Source organism: Oncorhynchus gorbuscha, unplaced genomic scaffold, assembly GCF_021184085.1.
Source record: "Oncorhynchus gorbuscha isolate QuinsamMale2020 ecotype Even-year unplaced genomic scaffold, OgorEven_v1.0 Un_scaffold_844, whole genome shotgun sequence".
NCBI classification, from domain to species: Eukaryota; Metazoa; Chordata; class Actinopteri; order Salmoniformes; family Salmonidae; genus Oncorhynchus; species Oncorhynchus gorbuscha.
Genome location: NW_025745836.1, coordinates 159,832 through 181,446, shown reverse-complemented (window position 1 = coordinate 181,446; position 21,615 = coordinate 159,832). Strand labels below are relative to the sequence as shown.

At 42.3% G+C, this 21,615-nt stretch overlaps 1 protein-coding gene and 1 pseudogene across 1 annotated transcript; both read right to left on the bottom strand.

The window, feature by feature from the left end:
• Positions 1 to 3,412: 3,412 nt before the first annotated feature.
• Positions 3,413 to 7,154, bottom strand: LOC124020526 (annotated as a pseudogene).
• Positions 7,155 to 15,547: 8,393 nt separating this feature from the next.
• Positions 15,548 to 19,868, bottom strand: LOC124020522 (actin, non-muscle 6.2). The gene is made up of 6 exons (XM_046335759.1): positions 19,711 to 19,868; positions 19,100 to 19,226; positions 17,553 to 17,792; positions 16,852 to 17,290; positions 16,238 to 16,419; positions 15,548 to 16,031 (listed from the first exon to the last, which is right to left on the bottom strand). The coding sequence occupies exons 2-6, from the start codon at positions 19,223 to 19,225 to the stop codon at positions 15,888 to 15,890; spliced, it is 1,131 nt and encodes a 376-aa protein (XP_046191715.1). The 5' UTR covers position 19,226; positions 19,711 to 19,868; the 3' UTR covers positions 15,548 to 15,887.
• Positions 19,869 to 21,615: the final 1,747 nt, after the last annotated feature.

Below are 21,615 nucleotides of genomic sequence, written 5' to 3'. Positions count from 1 at the left end.
TTGGTTTCATCTGACCATATGACATTCTCCCAATCTTCTTCTGGATCATCCAAATGCTCTCTAGCAAACTTCAGACGGGCCTGGACATGTACTGGCTTAAGCATGGGGACACATCTGGCACTGCAGGATTTGAGTCCCTGGTGGCATAGTGTGTTACTGATGGTAGGCTTTGTTACTTTGGTCCCAGTTCTCTGCAGGTCATTCACTAGGTCCCCCCGTGTGGTTCTGGGATTTTTGCTCACCGTTCTTGTGATCATTTTGACCCCACGGGGTGAGATCTTGCGTGGAGCCCCAGATTCAAGGGAGATTATCAGTGGTCTTGTATGTCTTCCATTTCTTAATAATTGCTCCCACAGTTGATTTCTTCAAACCAAGCTGCTTACCTATTGCAGATTCAGTCTTCCCAGCCTGGTGCAGGTCTACAGTTTTGTTTCTGGTGTCCTTTGACAGCTCTTTGGTCTTGGCCATGATGGAGTTTGTAGTGTGACTGTTTGAGGTTATGGACAGGTGTCTTTTATACTGATAACAAGTTCAAACAGGTGCCATTAATACAGGTAACGAGTGGAGGACAGAGGAGCCTCTTAAAGAAGTTACAGGTCTGTGAGAGCCATAAATCTAGCTTGTTTGTAGGTGACCAAATACTTATTTTCCACCATAATCTGAAAATAATTAAATAAAAATCCTACAATTTGATTTTCTGGATGTTTTTTCAAATTTTGTCTGTCATAGTTGAAGTGTACCTATGATGAAAATTACAGGCCTCTCTCATCTTTTCAAGTGGGAGAACTAAATACTCTTTTGCCCTACTGTATATGGGGCTTTGGTGACAAAACAGATGGCACTGTGATAGACTGCATCCAATTTGTGGAGTAGGGTATTGGAGGCTATTTTGTAAATGCATCGCCGAAGTCGAGGATTGGTAGGATGGTCAGTTTTACAAGGGTATGTTTGGCAGCATGAGTGAAGGATGCTTTGTTGCGAGATAGGAAGCCAATTCTAGATTTAACTTTGGATTGGAGATGTTTGATGTGGGTCTGGAAGGAGAGTTTACAGTCTAACCAGACACCTAGGTATTTGTAGTTGTCCACGTATTCTAAGTCAGAGCCGTCCAGAGTAGTGATGTTGGACAGGCGGGCAGGTGCAGGCAGCGATCGGTTGAAGAGCATGCATTTAGTTTTACTTGCATTTAAGAGCAGTTGGAGGCCACGGAAGGAGAGTTGTATGGCATTGAAGTTTGCTTGGAGGGTTGTTAACACAGTGTCCAAAGAAGGGCCAAAAGTATACAGAATGGTGTCATCTGCGTAGAGGTGGATCAGAGACTCACCAGCAGCAAGAGCGACATCATTGATATATACAGAGAAGAGAGTCGGTCCAAGAATTGAACCCTGTGGCACCCCCATAGAGACTGCCAGAGGTCCGGACAGCAGACCCTCCGATTTGACACACTGAACTCTATCAGAGAAGTAGTTGGTGAACCAGGCGAGGCAGTCATTTGAGAAACTAAGGCTGTCGAGTCTGCCGATGAGGATGTGGTGACTGACAGAGTCGAAAGCCTTGGCCAGATCATTGAATACAGCTGCACAGTAATGTTTCTTATCGATGGCAGTTAAGAGATCGTTTAGGACCTAGAGCATGGCTGAGGTGCACCCATGACCAGCTTTGAAACCAGATTGCATAGCAGAGAGGGTATGGTGAGATTCAAAATGGTCGGTAATTTGTTTGTCGACTTGGCTTTCGAAGATCTTAGAAAGGCAGTGTAGGATAGATATGTCTGTAGCAGTTTGGGTCAAGAGTGTCCCCCCCTTTGAAGAGGGGGATGACCGCAGCTGCTTTCCAATCTTTGGGAATCTCAGACGACACGAAAGAGGTTGAACAGGCTAGTAATAGGGGTGGCAACAATTTCGGCAGATAATTTTAGAAAGGGTCCAGATTGTCTAGCCCGGCTGATTTGTAGGTCCAGATTTTGCAGCTCTTTCAGAAAAATCAGCTGACTGGATTTGGGAGAAGGAGAAATACACTGAAGGTCTGGAGTACAGCTCATACACTGGAGGTCTGGAGTTCAGCTCATACACTGGAGGTCTGGAGTTCAGCTCATACACTGGAGGTCTGGAGTTCAGCTCATACACTGGAGGTCTGGAGTTCAGCTCATACACTGGAGGTCTGGAGTTCAGCTCATACACTGGAGGTCTGGAGTACAGCTCATACACTGGAGGTCTGGAGTACAGCTCATACACTGGAGATCTGGAGTACTGCTCATACACTGGAGGTCTGGAGTTCAGCTCATACACTGGAGGTCTGGAGTTCAGCTCATACACTGGAGGTCTGGAGTTCAGCTCATACACTGGAGGTCTGGAGTTCAGCTCATACACTGGAGGTCTGGAGTTCAGCTCATACACATGAGGTCTGAACTACTGCTGGTTCTGTTCTACCTAATCATTAATGGCACCCACCTGGTATCCCAGGTCTAAATCAATACCTGATTAGAGGGGAACTATGAAAAATAAAGCAGTGGAACTGTCTTCCTGTCCAGATATGAATATGAGGGCTATACAGTATCAGTTCTAGGTACATGCAGCCACCAAAATAAAGACTAAGATCCCCAAGGGTTTAGATTAAACCACTGAGGTTCTCCCATGCTCAGTCAGTCTTCACTACCAGTGTAGGTCATGTGACAATGTGAAGACAGCACTGCCATCTAGTGGACATCATGTAAATCAGGGATCTCCAGCTGCAGGCCTGGAGTCTGGAGGTGTTACTTCCAGGACTAACTCTAGCACTGTTCGATAGGATCATTAAATTACACCCATCTGGTGCCCCAGGTCTAGATAAATACTGAGTATAATCAGTGAACCTGACTTCGAGTGAAATGTGCCTGCCGTATGAAGTCCCACCCAGTTGACCAGCATGATCAATGCCAAAACAGGCGTCGGGTCTAGACAGCTCTTTGGTAAACTCACCTGCTTCAGTCTGGGATTTAATTACTGTCGTCAGGTGTTTTAGCACTGGTGTAGAACACACACCTGCAAAGCCTTTCATGACAAGACCCCCCTGATATAAAATGAGCTGTCCTTTCATGTTCGTCATCACTGATGTGATTAGAACAGCTACTTCCGTTCATTAGCATGTACTCCTGTCAAAGACAGTGGGCTTTCAGTGTACATTATAGAAGTGGCTTCACCTTGCCTTCATCTATACTGAGATGAAAGGATGTCATCTGGTCAGCACAGCCCAAAGATCTGAGAGATGAAGCAATAAACATGAGGTTCAGCAAGAGAATGTAACAATGAGAAAACCATTTGATTTAACCTGCAGTGGGTTCCAGCTAATGACAAATACATTAAGTGTGTTTACAAATCACATCATTCCCTGAAATGATCAGTAAATTTTTAAAAAAAGAAGTGTCAAACGCATTACAAGACTTAATGTTGCAAATAGACTACACAGAGTATCACATTACAGTGAACTTTTATTCAAAATGGCCCAGTAGCAGATGTTACATACAAGACTAATAGTAACAAATACAACACAAGGCAGAATGTCACAACACTAACACTGAGCCTACCCAGAAACCACCCTGTCACCCCCCCAGGACACCATGTAGAACTGAAACAATATGGCTTTATCTCTACCGGTTAGGATAGGTGGAAGTCACTGCTACTCATCTGATCATTTTAGAGCCACACAAATTCCTAGTGGACAGGGGCAAGGTGTTGGCTTCTGGACAGGAGAGCCAACTGAAATAACAGACTCCCTGAAAGGAGTAACACCGAGGTTAAGAGTCAAAGCTTTAGAAACATTTGCGGTGGACGATAGACGGGCCGGATTCCTCGTATTCCTGCTTGGAAATCCACATCTGTTGGAAGGTGGAGAGAGAGGCCAGGATGGAACCGCCAATCCACACAGAGTATTTACGCTCGGGAGGGGCGATGATCTGGCAACAAGAGATATGAACATATTCATTAGTAAAACAGGGAGATCTAAAGTGGTTTTAGTACAGAATACAGTCATAAATCAGATTTCTGATTAAAGTATTTGGGAAGCCAAAAACGATCACATGAGAAAAAATAAATGAGGCTAGTCGAGAGATGCCACACTGAATGCCCATGGGCTAAAAGTGACAGAATAACATGTGAATGCCCACCTTAATCTTCATAGTAGGAGGTGCCAAGCCACTGATCTCCTTCTGCATTCTATCAGCGATGCCAGGGAACATAGTGGTTCCACCTGAGAGAACAGTGTTGGCATACAGGTCTTTCCTGATGTCCACATCACACTTCATGATAGAGTTGTAGGTGGTCTCATGCACTCCAGTGCTTTCCATTCCTACAAAAGCAAGCATGTACATGTCAATGGCAGCCCCAGGAACAGAAATTAACAGGCCTACAAGTATGGCTCTTTTAATGAGGTCAGTGAACACGCAACTGGCAAGAAGCTCAGAGCTCCAGAGGATTGTATAGTGGTGAATGACTGTCACTAAGCTGAGTAACATTGTCTAGACAAGAACATTTGTACATGTATTAAAGAGAGACTCCAGTGGCCAAATGGAACATTTGTCCGCTGATTTATAAAAAAAACAACATTTAAACAAGCCAGAAAGTTGGCTGTTTAGTGCTTATGAATAGTCATATCAATAAATAACAGAGCAATAATTTTCAGAGCCTCCATTTTAGGTGTATCTTCAGGACTAGAATTACTACAGTTGCCAGCCATAAACAAATGGCTTTTAACAAAGACATTTTTAGCTGAAGTTCCTCTTTAAAGACACAGAAAAACATCTCACCAATGAAGGACGGCTGAAACATGGTCTCAGGGCACCGGAAGCGCTCGTTGCCGATAGTGATGACCTGTCCATCAGGCAGCTCGTAGCTCTTCTCCAGAGAGGAACTGGAGGCAGAGGTATTCATCTCCTGCTCAAAGTCCAGCGCCACGTAGGCCAGCTTCTCCTTGATGTCCCGCACAATCTCCCTCTCGGCCGTGGTGGTGAAGCTGTAGCCACGCTCAGTCAGGATCTTCATCAGGTAGTCTGTGAGGTCGCGTCCAGCCAGGTCCAGACGCAGGATGGCGTGGGGAAGAGCGTAGCCCTCGTAGATGGGCACAGTGTGGCTAACGCCATCCCCGGAATCCATCACGATTCCTGTGGTGCGACCAGATGCGTACAAAGAAAGCACGGCCTGGATACCTACATACATGGCTGGGCTGTTGAAGGTCTCAAACATGATCTGGTGGAAGAATAGAAGGTGGGAATTAGGACTGTGAGAGACTCTTTATAAAAAAGGGTGTTTTAAACACCTACAAATACTGCTAAGAATGTGAGGCCCAACACTAATCAATACCTACCCTCAGGCAAGGTGAATAGAGTAACCCTGATGTGAAACTGCTCTACATTCTGCTGGTGGATGAGGAGTCCATGTAAATAAAATGGCTGAGTTTATTTACTACTGCCACAGTGTTTATTTGTAAAAAACGTAATGCCCCCACTTACCTGGGTCATCTTCTCCCTGTTGGCTTTGGGGTTGAGTGGGGCCTCTGTGAGCAGGACCGGATGCTCTTCAGGGGCCACACGCAGCTCATTGTAGAAGGTGTGATGCCAGATCTTCTCCATGTCGTCCCAGTTGGTAACAATGCCGTGCTCGATGGGGTACTTCAGAGTCAGGATGCCCCTCTTGCTCTGGGCCTCATCTCCCACGTAGCTGTCCTTCTGTCCCATGCCCACCATCACACCCTGGGGAAAGAGACATTACGTTACACTTTGTCCCTGCACTACGCATAAACTCAATTTACACTACAGAAGTTGTTTTCAAATGTTGGCTTGAGTTGCCTGTATGTTTCACATAAACAGCGCAGTCAATTTCTTAACTCATGAAATCAATCTTTAGGCTAACAATACATTATGCTTTTGTTAGTGGGTTTGGGGAGGGGTGTCCTTTTCTTTTTAATGAGGCCATTTCTGGCCAATATTTGTCCATTTAGTGGACCTCTTGGCTCAAGAGCACCCCCAGAAGGAAGAGTTCTGTATAGCCTCTTCAAAATATCCCAAAGTCAAATATAGGAGATAGAGAACATTACTGTAACTATACACATTCTCAAACATCTAAATTCCAAAATCAGGGGTATTAATGTAGAGTTGGTCCCCTCCTTTGCTGCTATAATAGCCTCCACTCATCTGAGAAGGCTTTCCACTAGATGTTTGAACAATGCTGTGGGGAATTGCTTCCATGCAGCCACAAGAGCATTAGTGAAGTCAGGCACTGATGTTGAGCAAAGAGGCCTGACTCACAGTCAGTGTTCCACTTCATCACAAAAGTGGTCGATGGGGTTGAGGTCCAGGCTCTGAGCAGGCCAGTCAAGTTCTTCCATACAATCCACAGACCATTTCTGTATGGGCCTCGCTTTGTGCACAGGAGTATTGTCATGCTGAAACAGGAAATGGTCTTCACCCAAACTGTTGCCACAAAGACAAGAGCACAGAATCATCCAGAATGTCATTGTATGCTGTAGCGTTAATATGTCCCATTAATGGAATTAAGCGGCCTAGCCTGAAACATGAAAAACAGCCACAGACCATTATTCCTCCAAACTTTAGTTTACACTACATTCGGGCAGGTAGCCTTCTCCTGGCCTCCGTCAAACTGCTTCCAGGGGCAGTTTGAAACTCGGTAGGGAGTGTTGCAACCAAGGTCAGACAATTTTTACATGCTTCTGCAGTCCCATTCTGTGAGCTTGTGTGGCCTACCCCTTCACAGCTGAGCCATTGTTGCTCCTAGATGTTTCCACTTCACGATAAAAGCACTTACAGTTGACCAGGGCAGCTCCAGCAGGGCAGAAATTTGACAAACTGACTTGTTGGAAAGGTGGCATTCTAGGACAGTGCCACATTGAAAGTCAGAGCTTTAAGGCCCTTCTACTGACAACATGTGGATGAAACAGCCAAATCCACTAATTTGAAGAAGTGTCCACATATAGTTTGTGTATAAAAGTATAGCCTGTATTAAGTGAATCCAATATCCAAGAGCCCAGTATGGTTCCAACCTGATGTCTGGGTCTTCCAACAATGGAGGGAAGACAGCACGGGAGCATCATCCCCTGCAAAACCAGCCTTGCACATGCCTGAACCATTGTCAACCACCAGTGCAGCAATTTCATCTTCAGCCATTCTGTAAAAAAACAGAGGATTAATGAATCAAGGCCTAAAAAGCAAGAACAAAGCCATACCATTTTCTGGGTTTCGGTATATCATCAATACAGACCACCAATTACTACAGTATAAATGTGACAAATTAGAGGTCCTCATTAGTAAGTGTCGACATAAGACCATAGTCAACTGTAATTCGTAACAATTAGTTAAAAATGTTTAACCACTGACTTAAAGAGAACTAGTCTACTAGCAGACATTGTAAAAACTGTGGAATTGAACCAAATACAATCATTTGGAACAAAGCAAAGAATTACAATCAGTAATTTAGTATTTCTCAATATTTGGCTCCGATCCCAACAGCTCAAACACGTATTCACAGACAAATCCAAGCAAAGCTGTATTTCAAATGAAGTGATTTTAACCATTGCTAGAACACATTTAACGATACAACTCCACATTTCAGATTGGCTTTCTCAAACGTCGGGATAGTGGCGTTTGATTACCTGTCAGTTAGGATGCTTTCTCTTCAAGAATCCGGGAATGATGTCTTCAATGAAGTGTAGCATCCACATTTCAGCAGGAGACTATATACCTCCTTTTCTCCACAACCGTGTCTCATCCTCCGCCTTCGCGTTCACCTGCTCACACCAAATATGGGCATTGTTTTCAAAAAAAGACACCGGATTGGATTGGGAGGTGTTTTACCGTGGACGTGACCGACCGTTGTCATTCACATGGTAGACGATATTTTGGGTAATTGAAATTCAATATCATTTGGAAATGTAAGCAACGTCGTTGAATGTGTTAGCAGGCTAACCCAATATCAAGTGAATCCACATTGTGGAAAAGACAACAAAGAAGAGGTCTGGGGAAAAGAGGTCTGGGGCGATCATATTGTAGTGAGACAAAAGTAGCCGATAGTGCGCGATCAAATGTAATACCTCTACGTGCTCCATCCCTTCGTAATTTATGAACATGACTTGATTGTTTTGTTTTGTTAAATAAATGTTTCCCAAACTATTATTTTGAAAGATCAGCTGCGTGTCATGCATCATATCTGCGCACCCTGGACCAGAGTGTTGCATTGAAAGTTTGACGAGATACAGGTATAGGTGGGCTATGCTGCCCTTCATAGTCTGTAGACATTAATCAAATACATATTAGACCATGTCAAATACGTGACCTGTGTTTAGTTATTCAGTACTTTACAATGCAACCTCAAAGCACCTAGTATACACAGGCAGCCTAATTATGATCTGATTGGTCAAAATACCAATAATTGGGCAAAATATCATAATTGGGCTGCCTTTGGGTAAAAATCAGGTATAATTGCTCCCGAAATACAGGCTAGTAGAAGGCAATTCTTGTAAAAAAGAAACTCAATGTGTGAGAGGCCTGTACTGTCTGTGGGGCTGTAATTGGCTAACAGGCAGAGATGGTGTGTGGGTAAAATCACTGGGGTTAGCCAAACCAATGTGTAGTGATAATTGCGTTGTTTGCTCTATAACATGTTAGCTCATATGCCTTGCGACCGTGATATATGGGCCTAAGGTCGAGACAATAAGAAGACACAGTGGCTGAATAAATTCATCAACACCATTGTTTCATCACAAAACCGGAGAGCAACCTCTGTCTGGTGAAGTCCACAAAGCATATTGAATGTAACAAACAGTTACATGATCTACAGCATGGTCAAGTTAATGTTTCTGACATTTTCAGACTACTAAACAACTGTTGATTTAGAACCGTGGCAGCTGCATTCATATAAACGTTATCGCAATAGTCAATAACTGGAATAAATTATTTGTTTTCAGCTATTTAACAAAATAAATGACCTGTTCCTATAGAAGAAGCCTATTTTAATCCTTAATTTATTAACTAACTCATCAACATGCTTTTTGAAACATAGCTTTTTGTCAATTCAGATTCCCAGATATTTATACGAGGGAACATGATCAATGAGGGCACCATCCAAAGTACATGTGCATAAATCACCAGATACATTTTTTTTAAATGAATCGAAACCAAACTTTTTTGTAACATAAATATATTTTCTGCAACATTACCTCTGCTGGATGTTCCTCATTACAATCCCTCAACAAAATATGTGAACATGCCTTTCCTACTTGCTATGCTTTGACGAAAGAATGCTTTATGGTTCATTACTAATGAGCAAACGGATGGATTACTGGTATCTGAAACCATTTCCTTATATTAATTATAAACTGGGTGGTTCGAGCCCTGAATGCTGATTGGCTGACAGCCGTGGTATATCAGACCGTATACCACGGGTATGACAAAACATGTATTTTTACTCCTCTAATTACGTTGGTATAGTTATAATAGCAGTAAGGCACCTCGGAGGTTAGTGATATACTGTTTCGCCAATATACCACGGCTAAGGGCTGTGTCCAGGCACTCTGCATTTTTAGCCGTTGTACAGTATACTGGCCATATAACACACCTCTTCAGGCCTTATTGCTTAATTAGAAAATATAAAACACTGTGTAGTAGAAACAGGAGATATTTATTCTGGTACAATTAACATATAACCTTTAACCTAAGGGGAAGAATAGGAAACTTTATCCAAGGGGTTATTTGTCACATAAATGGAAAGTTTTAGTGACAGAAGAAGCTGTTTAGTAGTAAAGAGGATTAATGTCTGTGTAGGTACCCTACTGGTCTTGCTGGAGACACTTTCACAGTTATAGTCAGTCTGTCTTCAGAAAAAAATGGATCTATATATCTGTGTCATATCTATGCAAGAATTGAGGTTACCCATTTTAACTTCCTTTTCTAAAATGCAGATATTTTCCTGTGTATGACCACTAAGGGGCAATGCAGTTCAATCTACTACAGACCTGGCTACCTACCAGTTGGTCGTCACTGTAGTTACCACAGCCACAAAGTCATAAACCCCGCCTATTTCTATTTAAAAAATTAGACCATTTTGACTTTGTGGCTGTGCTATCTAGTGGAAACCCTACCACACAGCGCTCATCTTACCGCTGTCCCCCACCCACTCAGCAACAATGGTAGTTAATGCCGTTTTAGGTTTTCTGCTGTGTGCCTCTCCTCCATGTTGTGTGGTCAGTCCCTACATGGGACTTCATTCCCCAAGAGCTCATCAATGTGATGTGTTTCTGCAGTGATGTATTACAGCTTGTTAATAGACATCCAACAATCTGTTGCTCCACATATGGTGTTTGAGAGCTGGCGCTTTGTAGGCCTACTTGCAGAGCAATCATTGTACAATTTCTCCATCCCGGCCGTCACGGTTTTGGCATCTTGTCTGGTTTGTATTGCCTTACAGGACTTCTCTGCTGTCGCTTCCCTATCTCACTCTCTGACATTTTATAAACTGTTAACGAGGATGACGTGCTGGGCGCTTTAAATAAGTCATTTTAAAGGTAAAAATATACCTCCTACTAACATATCTCCTACTAACATATCTCCTACTAACATATCTCCTACTAACATATCTCCTCCTACTAACATATCTCCTACTAACATATCTCCTACTAACATATCTCCTCCTAACATATACTAATATATCTCCTACTAACATCTCCTATCATCCTACTAACATATCTCCTACTAACATATCTCCTCCTACTAATATATCTCCTACTAACATATCTCCTACTACTAACATATCTCCTACTAACATATCTCCTCCTAACATATCTCTCCTACTAATATATCTCCTAATAACATATCTCCTAACATATCTCCTACTAACATATCTCCTACTAACATATCTCATCCTAACATATCTCCTCCTAACATAATATATCTCCTACTAACATATCTCCTCCTACTAACATATCTCCTCTCCTCCTACTAACATATATCTCCTACTAACATATCTCCTACTAACATATCTCCTACTAACATATCTCCTCCTACTAACATATCTCCTACTAACATATCTCCTACTAACATATCTCCTCCTACTAACATATCTCCTATAACATATCTCCTACTAACATATCTCCTCCTACTAACATATCTCCTACTAACATATCTCCTACTAACATATCTCCTCCTACTAATATATCTCCTACTAACATATCTCCTACTAACATATCTCCTCCTAACATATCTCCTCCTACTAACATATCTCCTACTAACATATCTCCTACTAACATATCATATCTCCTACTAATATATCTCCTACTAACATATCTCCTCCTAACATATCTCCTCCTAACATATCTCCTCCTACTAATATATATCCTACTAACATATCTCCTCCTACTAACATATCTCCTACTAACATATCTCCTACTAACATATCTCCTCCTACTAATATATCTCCTACTAACATATCTCCTCCTAACATAACTCCCTAACATATCCTCCTACTAACATATCTCCTACTAACATATCTCCTCCTAACTAAACATATCTCCTACTAACATACTAACATATCTCCTACTAACATATCTCCTCCTAACATATCTCCTCCTACTAATATATCTCCTACTAACATATCTCCTCCTACTAACATATCTCCTACTAACATATCTCCTCCTAACATATCTCCTCCTACTAATATATCTCATACTAACATATCTCCTCCTACTAACATATCTCCCACTAACATATCTCCTACTAACATATCTCCTACTAACATATCTCCTCCTAACATATCTCCTCCTACTAATATATCTCCTCCTACTAACATAACTCCTACTAACATATCTCCTACTAACATATCTCCTCCTAACATATCTCCTCCTACTAACATATCTCCTCCTAACATATCTCCTCCTACTAATATATCTCCTCCTACTAACATAACTCCTACTAACATATCTCCTACTAACATATCTCCTCCTAACATATCTCCTCCTACTAACATATCTCCTACTAACATATCTCCTCCTACTAATATATCTCCTACTAACATATCTCCTACTAACATATTTCCTCCTAACATATCTCCTCCTACCAATATATATCCTACTAACATATCTCCTCCTACTAACATATCTCCTACTAACATATCTCCTACTAACATATCTCCTCCTAATAACATATCTCCTCCTAACATATCTCCTCCTACTAACATATCTCCTACTAACATATCTCCTCCTAACATATCTCCTCCTACTAATATATCTCCTACTAACATATCTCCTACTAACATATCTCCTCCTAACATATCTCCTCCTACTAATATATCTCATACTAACATATCTCCTCCTACTAACATATCTCCCACTAACATATCTCCTACTAACATATCTCCTCCTAACATAGCTCCTACTAACATATCTCCTCCTACTAATATATCTCCTACTAACATATCTCCTCCTAACATATATCCTACTAACATATCTCCTCCTAACATATCTCCTCCTACTAACATATCTCCTACTACTAACATATCTCCTCCCTAACATATCTCCTACTAACATATCTCCTCCTACTAACATATCTCCTACTAACATATCTCCTCCTACTAACATATCTCCTCCTACTAACATATCTCCTCCTACTAACATATCTCCTACTAACATATCTCCTCCTAACATATCTCTCCTACTAACATATCTCCTCCTACTAATATATCTCCTACTAACATATCTAACCTCCTAACATATCTCCTACTAACATATCTCCTCCTACTAACATATCTCCTACTAACATATCTCCTACTAACATATATCTCCTCCTACTAACATATCTCCTTCTAACATATCTCTCCTACTAATATATCTCCTACTAACATATCTAACATATCTCCTACTAACATATCTAACATATCTCCTACTAACATATCTACTCCTACTAACATATCTCCTACTAACATATCTCCTCCTACTAACATATCTCCTACTAACATATCTCCTACTAACATATCTCCTACTAACATATCTCCCTACTAACATATCTCCTCCTACTAACATATCTCCTCCTACTAACATATCTCCTACTAACATATCTCCTCCTTCTAACATATCTCCTACTAACATATCTCCTACTACTAACATATCTCCTCCTACTAACATATCTCCTCCTACTAACATATCTCCTACTAACATATCTCCTACTAACATATCTCCTCCTACTAACATATCTCCTACTAACATATCTCCTCCTACTAACATACCTCCTACTAACATATCTCCTCCTACTAACCTCCTACTAACATATCTCCTCCTACTAACATAAAAGCTATTAAAATAATTCTAGACAGCAGGTATAGTGTACATAGAACTATGAATGAGGTACTGGTCATCAAGAATATTCCTACATAGATCCCGGAGGAGTAATGCATTTGAGAGCAGATATGCCATTTGTCCATTGCTTTGTTTTATTAATTCACAGGTGATATTTATGGATGATTCTATCATTGTTTGGGGAATAAATAAGTTTAAATTAAATATTCAATGACATCAGCAGATAATTGGAGCTGTAATGTAAATGTAGAATCCAATAGATAATTCACTCATCCTTTACCTCCTTTTCAGAGAAAATGTTGTTATTGATCAATGAACTCACCAAATTGTCTCAACGATCTCATACCCCACAAGGGGCCAAAGCCTCATGGATTTTGCTCAAAAGGATGGAAAACAATAAACAGCTAGTTGGGTGTGAAACTGTCACTAATTAGTAAGGAACTCCCCTCACCTGGTTGTCTAGGTCTTATTGGAAAAAACAAAAACCCAGACACTCGACCCTCCGTAGAATGAGTTTGACACCCGATTTAACCTATGCTTCTATACAGCAGGGGCAAACTCTGGAGTACTGCTCATACACTGGAGGTCTGGAGTACAGCTCATACACTGGAGGTATGGAGTACTGGAGTACTGCTCATACACTGGAGATCTGGAGGTCTGGAGTACTGATCTGGAGGTCTGGAGTACTGCTCATACACTGGAGGTATGGAGTACTGGAGTACTGCTCATACACTGGAGATCTGGAGGTCTGGAGTACTGATCTGGAGGTCTGGAGTACTGCTCATACACTGGAGATCTGGAGATCTGCAGTACTGCTCATACACTGGAGGTCTGGAGTACTGCTCATACACTGGAGATCTGGAGGTCTGGAGTACTGCTCATACACTGGAGATCTGGAGGTCTGGAGTACTGCTCATACACTGGAGGTCTGGAGTACTGATCTGGAGGTCTGGAGTACTGCTCATACACTGGAGATCTGGAGGTCTGGAGTACTGCTCATACACTGGAGGTCTGGAGTACTGCTGGTTCTGTTCTACCTAGTGGTTAGAGCGTTGGACTAGTAACCGGAAGGTTGTGAGTTCAAACCCCCAAGCTGGCAAGGTACAAATCTGTCGTTCTGCCCCTGAACAGGCAGTTAACCCACTGTTCCCAGGCCGTCATTGAAAATAAGAATATGTTCTTAACTGACTTGCCTGGTTAAAGGTTAAATTAAATTAAATAATGGCACCCACCTGTTATCCCAGGACTAAATCAATACCTGATTAGAGGGGAACAATGAAAAATAAAGCAGTGGAACTGGCTTCCAGTCCAGATATGAATATGAGGGCTATACAGTATCAGTTCTAGGTACATGCAGCCACCAAAATAAAGACTAAGATCCCTAAGGGTTTAGATTAAACCACTGAGGTTCTCCCATGCTCAGTCAGCACCGTCTTCACTACCAGTGTAGGTCATTTGAAAGAACATGAAGACAGCACTGCCATCTAATGGACATAGCATGTAAATCAGGGATCTCCAAATGGCCTGGAGTCTGAAGGTGTTACTTCCAGGACCAACCCTGTTCGATAGGATCATTAAATTACACCCATCTGGTGCCCCAGGTCTAGATAAACTGAGTATAATCAGTGAACCTGACTTCGAGTGAAATGTGCCTGCCGTATGAAGTCCCACCCAGTTGACCAGCGTGATCAATGCCAAAACAGGCGTCGGGTCTAGACAGCTCTTTGGTAAACTCGCCTGCTTCAGTCTGGGAATTAATTACTGTCGTCAGGTGTTTTAGCACTGGTGTAGAACACACCTGCAAAGCTTTATGTCTAGACCCCCCTGATATAGAATTAGCTGTCCTCTTATGTTAGTCATCACTGATGTGATTAGAACAGCTACTTCCGTTCATTAGCATGTACTCCTGTCAAAGACAGTGGGCTTTCAGTGTACATTATAGAAGTGGCTTCACCTTGCCTTCATCTATACTGAGATGAAAGGATGTCATCTGGTCAGCACATCCCAAAGATCTGAGAGATGAAGCAATAAACATGAGGTTCAGCAAGAGAATGTAACAATGAGAAAACCATTTGATTTAACCTGCAGTGGGTTCCAGCCAATGACAAATACATTAAGTGTGTTTACAAATCACATCATTCCCTGAAATGATCAGTAAATTTAAAAAAGAAGTGTCAAACGCATTACAAGACTTAATGTTGCAAATAGACTACACAGAGTATCACATTACAGTGAACTTTTATTCAAAATGGCCCAGTAGCAGATGTTACATACAAGACTAATAGTAACAATACAACACAAGGCAGAATGTCACAACACTAACACTGAGCCTACCCAGAAACCACCCTGTCACTCCCCCCCAGGACACCATGTAGAACTGAAACAATATGGCTTTCTCTCTACCGGTTAGGATAGGTGGAAGTCACTGCTACTCATCTGATCATTTTAGAGCCACACAAATTCCTAGTCGACAGGGGCAAGGTGTTGGCTTCTGGACAGGAGAGCCAACTGAAATAACAGACTCCCTGAAAGGAGTAACACCGGGGTTAAGAGTCAAAGCTTTAGAAACATTTGCGGTGGACGATAGACGGGCCGGATTCCTCGTATTCCTGCTTGGAAATCCACATCTGTTGGAAGGTGGAGAGAGAGGCCAGGATGGAACCGCCAATCCACACAGAGTATTTACGCTCGGGAGGGGCGATGATCTGGCGACAAGCGATATGAACATATTCATTAGTAAAACAGGGAGATCTAAAGTGGTTTTAGTACAGAATACAGTCATATAGATTTCTGAGTAAAGTATTTGGGAAGCCAAAAACGTCACATGAGAAAAAATAAATGAGGCTAGTCGAGAGATGCCACACTGAATGCCCATGGGCTAAAAGTGACAGAATAACATGTGAATGCCCACCTTAATCTTCATAGTAGGAGGTGCCAAGCCACTGATCTCCTTCTGCATTCTATCAGCGATGCCAGGGAACATAGTGGTTCCACCTGAGAGAACAGTGTTGGCATACAGGTCTTTCCTGATGTCCACATCACACTTCATGATAGAGTTGTAGGTGGTCTCATGCACTCCAGTGCTTTCCATTCCTACAAAAGCAAGCATGTACATGTCAATGGCAGCCCCAGGAACAGAAATTAACAGGCCTACAAGTATGGCTCTTTTAATGAGGTCAGTGAACACGCAACTGGCAAGAAGCTCAGAGCTCCAGAGGATTGTATAGTGGTGAATGACTGTCACTAAGCTGAGTAACATTGTCTAGACAAGAACATTTGTACATGTATTAAAGAGAGACTCCAGTGGCCAAATGGAACATTTGTCCGCTGATTTATAAAAAAAACAACATTTAAACAAGCCAGAAAGTTGGCTGTTTAGTGCTTATGAATAGTCATATCAATAAATAACAGAGGGTGTATCTTCAGGACTAGAATTACTACAGTTGCCAGCCATAAACAAATGGCTTTTAACAAAGACATTTTTTAGCTGAAGTTCCTCTTTAAAGACACAGAAAAACATCTCACCAATGAAGGACGGCTGAAACATGGTCTCAGGGCACCGGAAGCGCTCGTTGCCGATAGTGATGACCTGTCCATCAGGCAGCTCGTAGCTCTTCTCCAGAGAGGAACTGGAGGCAGAGGTATTCATCTCCTGCTCAAAGTCCAGCGCCACGTAGGCCAGCTTCTCCTTGATGTCCCGCACAATCTCCCTCTCGGCCGTGGTGGTGAAGCTGTAGCCACGCTCAGTCAGGATCTTCATCAGGTAGTCTGTGAGGTCGCGTCCAGCCAGGTCCAGACGCAGGATGGCGTGGGGAAGAGCGTAGCCCTCGTAGATGGGCACAGTGTGGCTAACGCCATCCCCGGAATCCATCACGATTCCTGTGGTGCGACCAGATGCGTACAAAGAAAGCACGGCCTGGATACCTACATACATGGCTGGGCTGTTGAAGGTCTCAAACATGATCTGGTGGAAGAATAGAAGGTGGGAATTAGGACTGTGAGAGACTCTTTATAAAAAAGGGTGTTTTAAACACCTACAAATACTGCTAAGAATGTGAGGCCCAACACTAATCAATACCTACCCTCAGGCAAGGTGAATAGAGTAACCCTGATGTGAAACTGCTCTACATTCTGCTGGTGGATGAGGAGTCCATGTAAATAAAATGGCTGAGTTTATTTACTACTGCCACAGTGTTTATTTGTAAAAACGTAATGCCCCCACTTACCTGGGTCATCTTCTCCCTGTTGGCTTTGGGGTTGAGTGGGGCCTCTGTGAGCAGGACCGGATGCTCTTCAGGGGCCACACGCAGCTCATTGTAGAAGGTGTGATGCCAGATCTTCTCCATGTCGTCCCAGTTGGTAACAATGCCGTGCTCGATGGGGTACTTCAGAGTCAGGATGCCCCTCTTGCTCTGGGCCTCATCTCCCACGTAGCTGTCCTTCTGTCCCATGCCCACCATCACACCCTGGGGAAAGAGACATTACGTTACACTTTGTCCCTGCACTACGCATAAACTCAATTTACACTACAGAAGTTGTTTTCAAATGTTGGCTTGAGTTGCCTGTATGTTTCACATAAACAGCGCAGTCAATTTCTTAACTCATGAAATCAATCTTTAGGCTAACAATACATTATGCTTTTGTTAGTGGGTTTGGGGAGGGGTGTCCTTTTCTTTTTAATGAGGCCATTTCTGGCCAATATTTGTCCATGTAGTGGACCTCTTGGCTCAAGAGCACCCCCAGAAGGAAGAGTTCTGTATAGCCTCTTCAAAATATCCCAAAGTCAAATATAGGAGATAGAGAACATTACTGTAACTATACACATTCTCAAACATCTAAATTCCAAAATCAGGGGTATTAATGTAGAGTTGGTCCCCTCCTTTGCTGCTATAATAGCCTCCACTCATCTGAGAAGGCTTTCCACTAGATGTTTGAACAATGCTGTGGGGAATTGCTTCCATGCAGCCACAAGAGCATTAGTGAAGTCAGGCACTGATGTTGAGCAAAGAGGCCTGACTCACAGTCAGTGTTCCACTTCATCACAAAAGTGGTCGATGGGGTTGAGGTCCAGGCTCTGAGCAGGCCAGTCAAGTTCTTCCATACAATCCACAGACCATTTCTGTATGGGCCTCGCTTTGTGCACAGGAGTATTGTCATGCTGAAACAGGAAATGGTCTTCACCCAAACTGTTGCCACAAAGACAAGAGCACAGAATCATCCAGAATGTCATTGTATGCTGTAGCGTTAATATGTCCCATTAATGGAATTAAGCGGCCTAGCCTGAAACATGAAAAACAGCCACAGACCATTATTCCTCCAAACTTTAGTTTACACTACATTCGGGCAGGTAGCCTTCTCCTGGCCTCCGTCAAACTGCTTCCAGGGGCAGTTTGAAACTCGGTAGGGAGTGTTGCAACCAAGGTCAGACAATTTTTACATGCTTCTGCAGTCCCATTCTGTGAGCTTGTGTGGCCTACCCCTTCACAGCTGAGCCATTGTTGCTCCTAGATGTTTCCACTTCACGATAAAAGCACTTACAGTTGACCAGGGCAGCTCCAGCAGGGCAGAAATTTGACAAACTGACTTGTTGGAAAGGTGGCATTCTAGGACAGTGCCACATTGAAAGTCAGAGCTTTAAGGCCCTTCTACTGACAACATGTGGATGAAACAGCCAAATCCACTAATTTGAAGAAGTGTCCACATATAGTTTGTGTATAAAAGTATAGCCTGTATTAAGTGAATCCAATATCCAAGAGCCCAGTATGGTTCCAACCTGATGTCTGGGTCTTCCAACAATGGAGGGGAAGACAGCACGGGGAGCATCATCCCCTGCAAAACCAGCCTTGCACATGCCTGAACCATTGTCAACCACCAGTGCAGCAATTTCGTCTTCAGCCATTCTGTAAAAAAACAGAGGATTAATGAATCAAGGCCTAAAAAGCAAGAACAAAGCCATACCATTTTCTGGGTTTCGGTATATCATCAATACAGACCACCAATTACTACAGTATAAATGTGACAAATTAGAGGTCCTCATTAGTAAGTGTCGACATAAGACCATAGTCAACTGTAATTCGTAACAATTAGTTAAAAATGTTTAACCACTGACTTAAAGAGAACTAGTCTACTAGCAGACATTGTAAAAACTGTGGAATTGAACCAAATACAATCATTTGGAACAAAGCAAAGAATTACAATCAGTAATTTAGTATTTCTCAATATTTGGCTCCGATCCCAACAGCTCAAACACGTATTCACAGACAAATCCAAGCAAAGCTGTATTTCAAATGAAGTGATTTTAACCATTGCTAGAACACATTTAACGATACAACTCCACATTTCAGATTGGCTTTCTCAAACGTCGGGATAGTGGCGTTTGATTACCTGTCAGTTAGGATGCTTTCTCTTCAAGAATCCGGGAATGATGTCTTCAATGAAGTGTAGCGTCCACATTTCAGCAGGAGACTATATACCTCCTTTTCTCCACAACCGTGTCTCATCCTCCGCCTTCGCGTTCACCTGCTCACACCAAATATGGGCATTGTTTTCAAAAAAAGACACCGGATTGGATTGGGAGGTGTTTTACCGTGGACGTGACCGACCGTTGTCATTCACATGGTAGACGATATTAAAGAGATTGGAAGGTAACAGGTACATGTTGGGTTAACCGAAAGGTTTTGGGTAATTTAAAGTCAGTATCATTTGGAAATGTAAGCAACGTCGTTGAATGTGTTAGCAGGCTAACCCAATATCAAGTGAATCCACATTGTGGAAAAGACAACAAAGAAGAGGTCTGGGGAAAAGAGGTCTGGGGCGATCATATTGTAGTGAGACAAAAGTAGCCGATAGTGCGCGATCAAATGTAATACCTCTACGTGCTCCATCCCTTCGTAATTTATGAACATGACTTGATTGTTTTGTTTTGTTAAATAAATGTTTCCCAAACTATTATTTTGAAAGATCAGCTGCGTGTCATGCATCATATCTGCGCACCCTGGACCAGAGTGTTGCATTGAAAATTTGACGAGATACAGGTATAGGTGGGCTATGCTGCCCTTCATAGTCTGTAGACATTAATCAAATACATATTAGACCATGTCAAATACGTGACCTGTGTTTAGTTATTCAGTACTTTACAATGCAACCTCAAAGCACCTAGTATACACAGGCAGCCTAATTATGATCTGATTGGTCAAAATACCAATAATTGGGCAAAATATCATAATTGGGCTGCCTTTGGGTAAAAATCAGGTATAATTGCTCCCGAAATACAGGCTAGTAGAAGGCAATTCTTGTAAAAAAGAAACTCAATGTGTGAGAGGCCTGTACTGTCTGTGGGGCTGTAATTGGCTAACAGGCAGAGATGGTGTGTGGGTAAAATCACTGGGGTTAGCCAAACCAATGTGTAGTGATAATTGCGTTGTTTGCTCTATAACATGTTAGCTCATATGCCTTGCGACCGTGATATATGGGCCTAAGGTCGAGACAATAAGAAGACACAGTGGCTGAATAAATTCATCAACACCATTGTTTCATCACAAAAGCGGAGAGCAACCTCTGTCTGGTGAAGTCCACAAAGCATATTGAATGTAACAAACAGTTACATGATCAACAGCATGGTCAAGTTAATGTTTCTGACATTTTCAGACTACTAAACAACTGTTGATTTAGAACCACAGAGAGTTACCACAAGTTGCAAAGAAAACAGAAGCTGCCTTCACTATTCCAGCACCATTTCAACATCATCAAATCACCTCTGCTTAGTCTAATACAGTGACAACTAGAAGATACCAAAAACAATTTAGTTCAATCAATGAAAGCTAAATGTGATGTGGCTGTTCATGGTTCTGATTTCTGTGTGTGTGTGTGTGTGTGTGTGTGTGTGTGTGTGTGTGTGTGTGTGTGTGTGTGTGTGTGTGTGTGTGTGTGTGTGTGTGTGTGTGTGTGTGTGTGTGTGTGTGTGTGTGTGTGCGTGTGCATTTGTGCACGTAGTAAAAAACATGTTGACTCTACTTGTAGAGATGTGCCAATGCCATCCTCCTCTCTTTCATGTTGATGAAACAATCTATGACTCATACAGTACACACTTTGTTTTTGTTTTCCTAGGTGACCTGGCTAAAATTCTTGCTCGCAACCTAACTTCCTTTCATGGGCAACGATGTGCCGCTAGGTAACATTAGCCTACTACAGTACATTAGCTACATATTGAACTTCCATCCTCTCAGGCCAGGGGCACAATGTATGAATTAATGGTTGGATCAAAATCGCCATTATAATCATTGGCCAGTA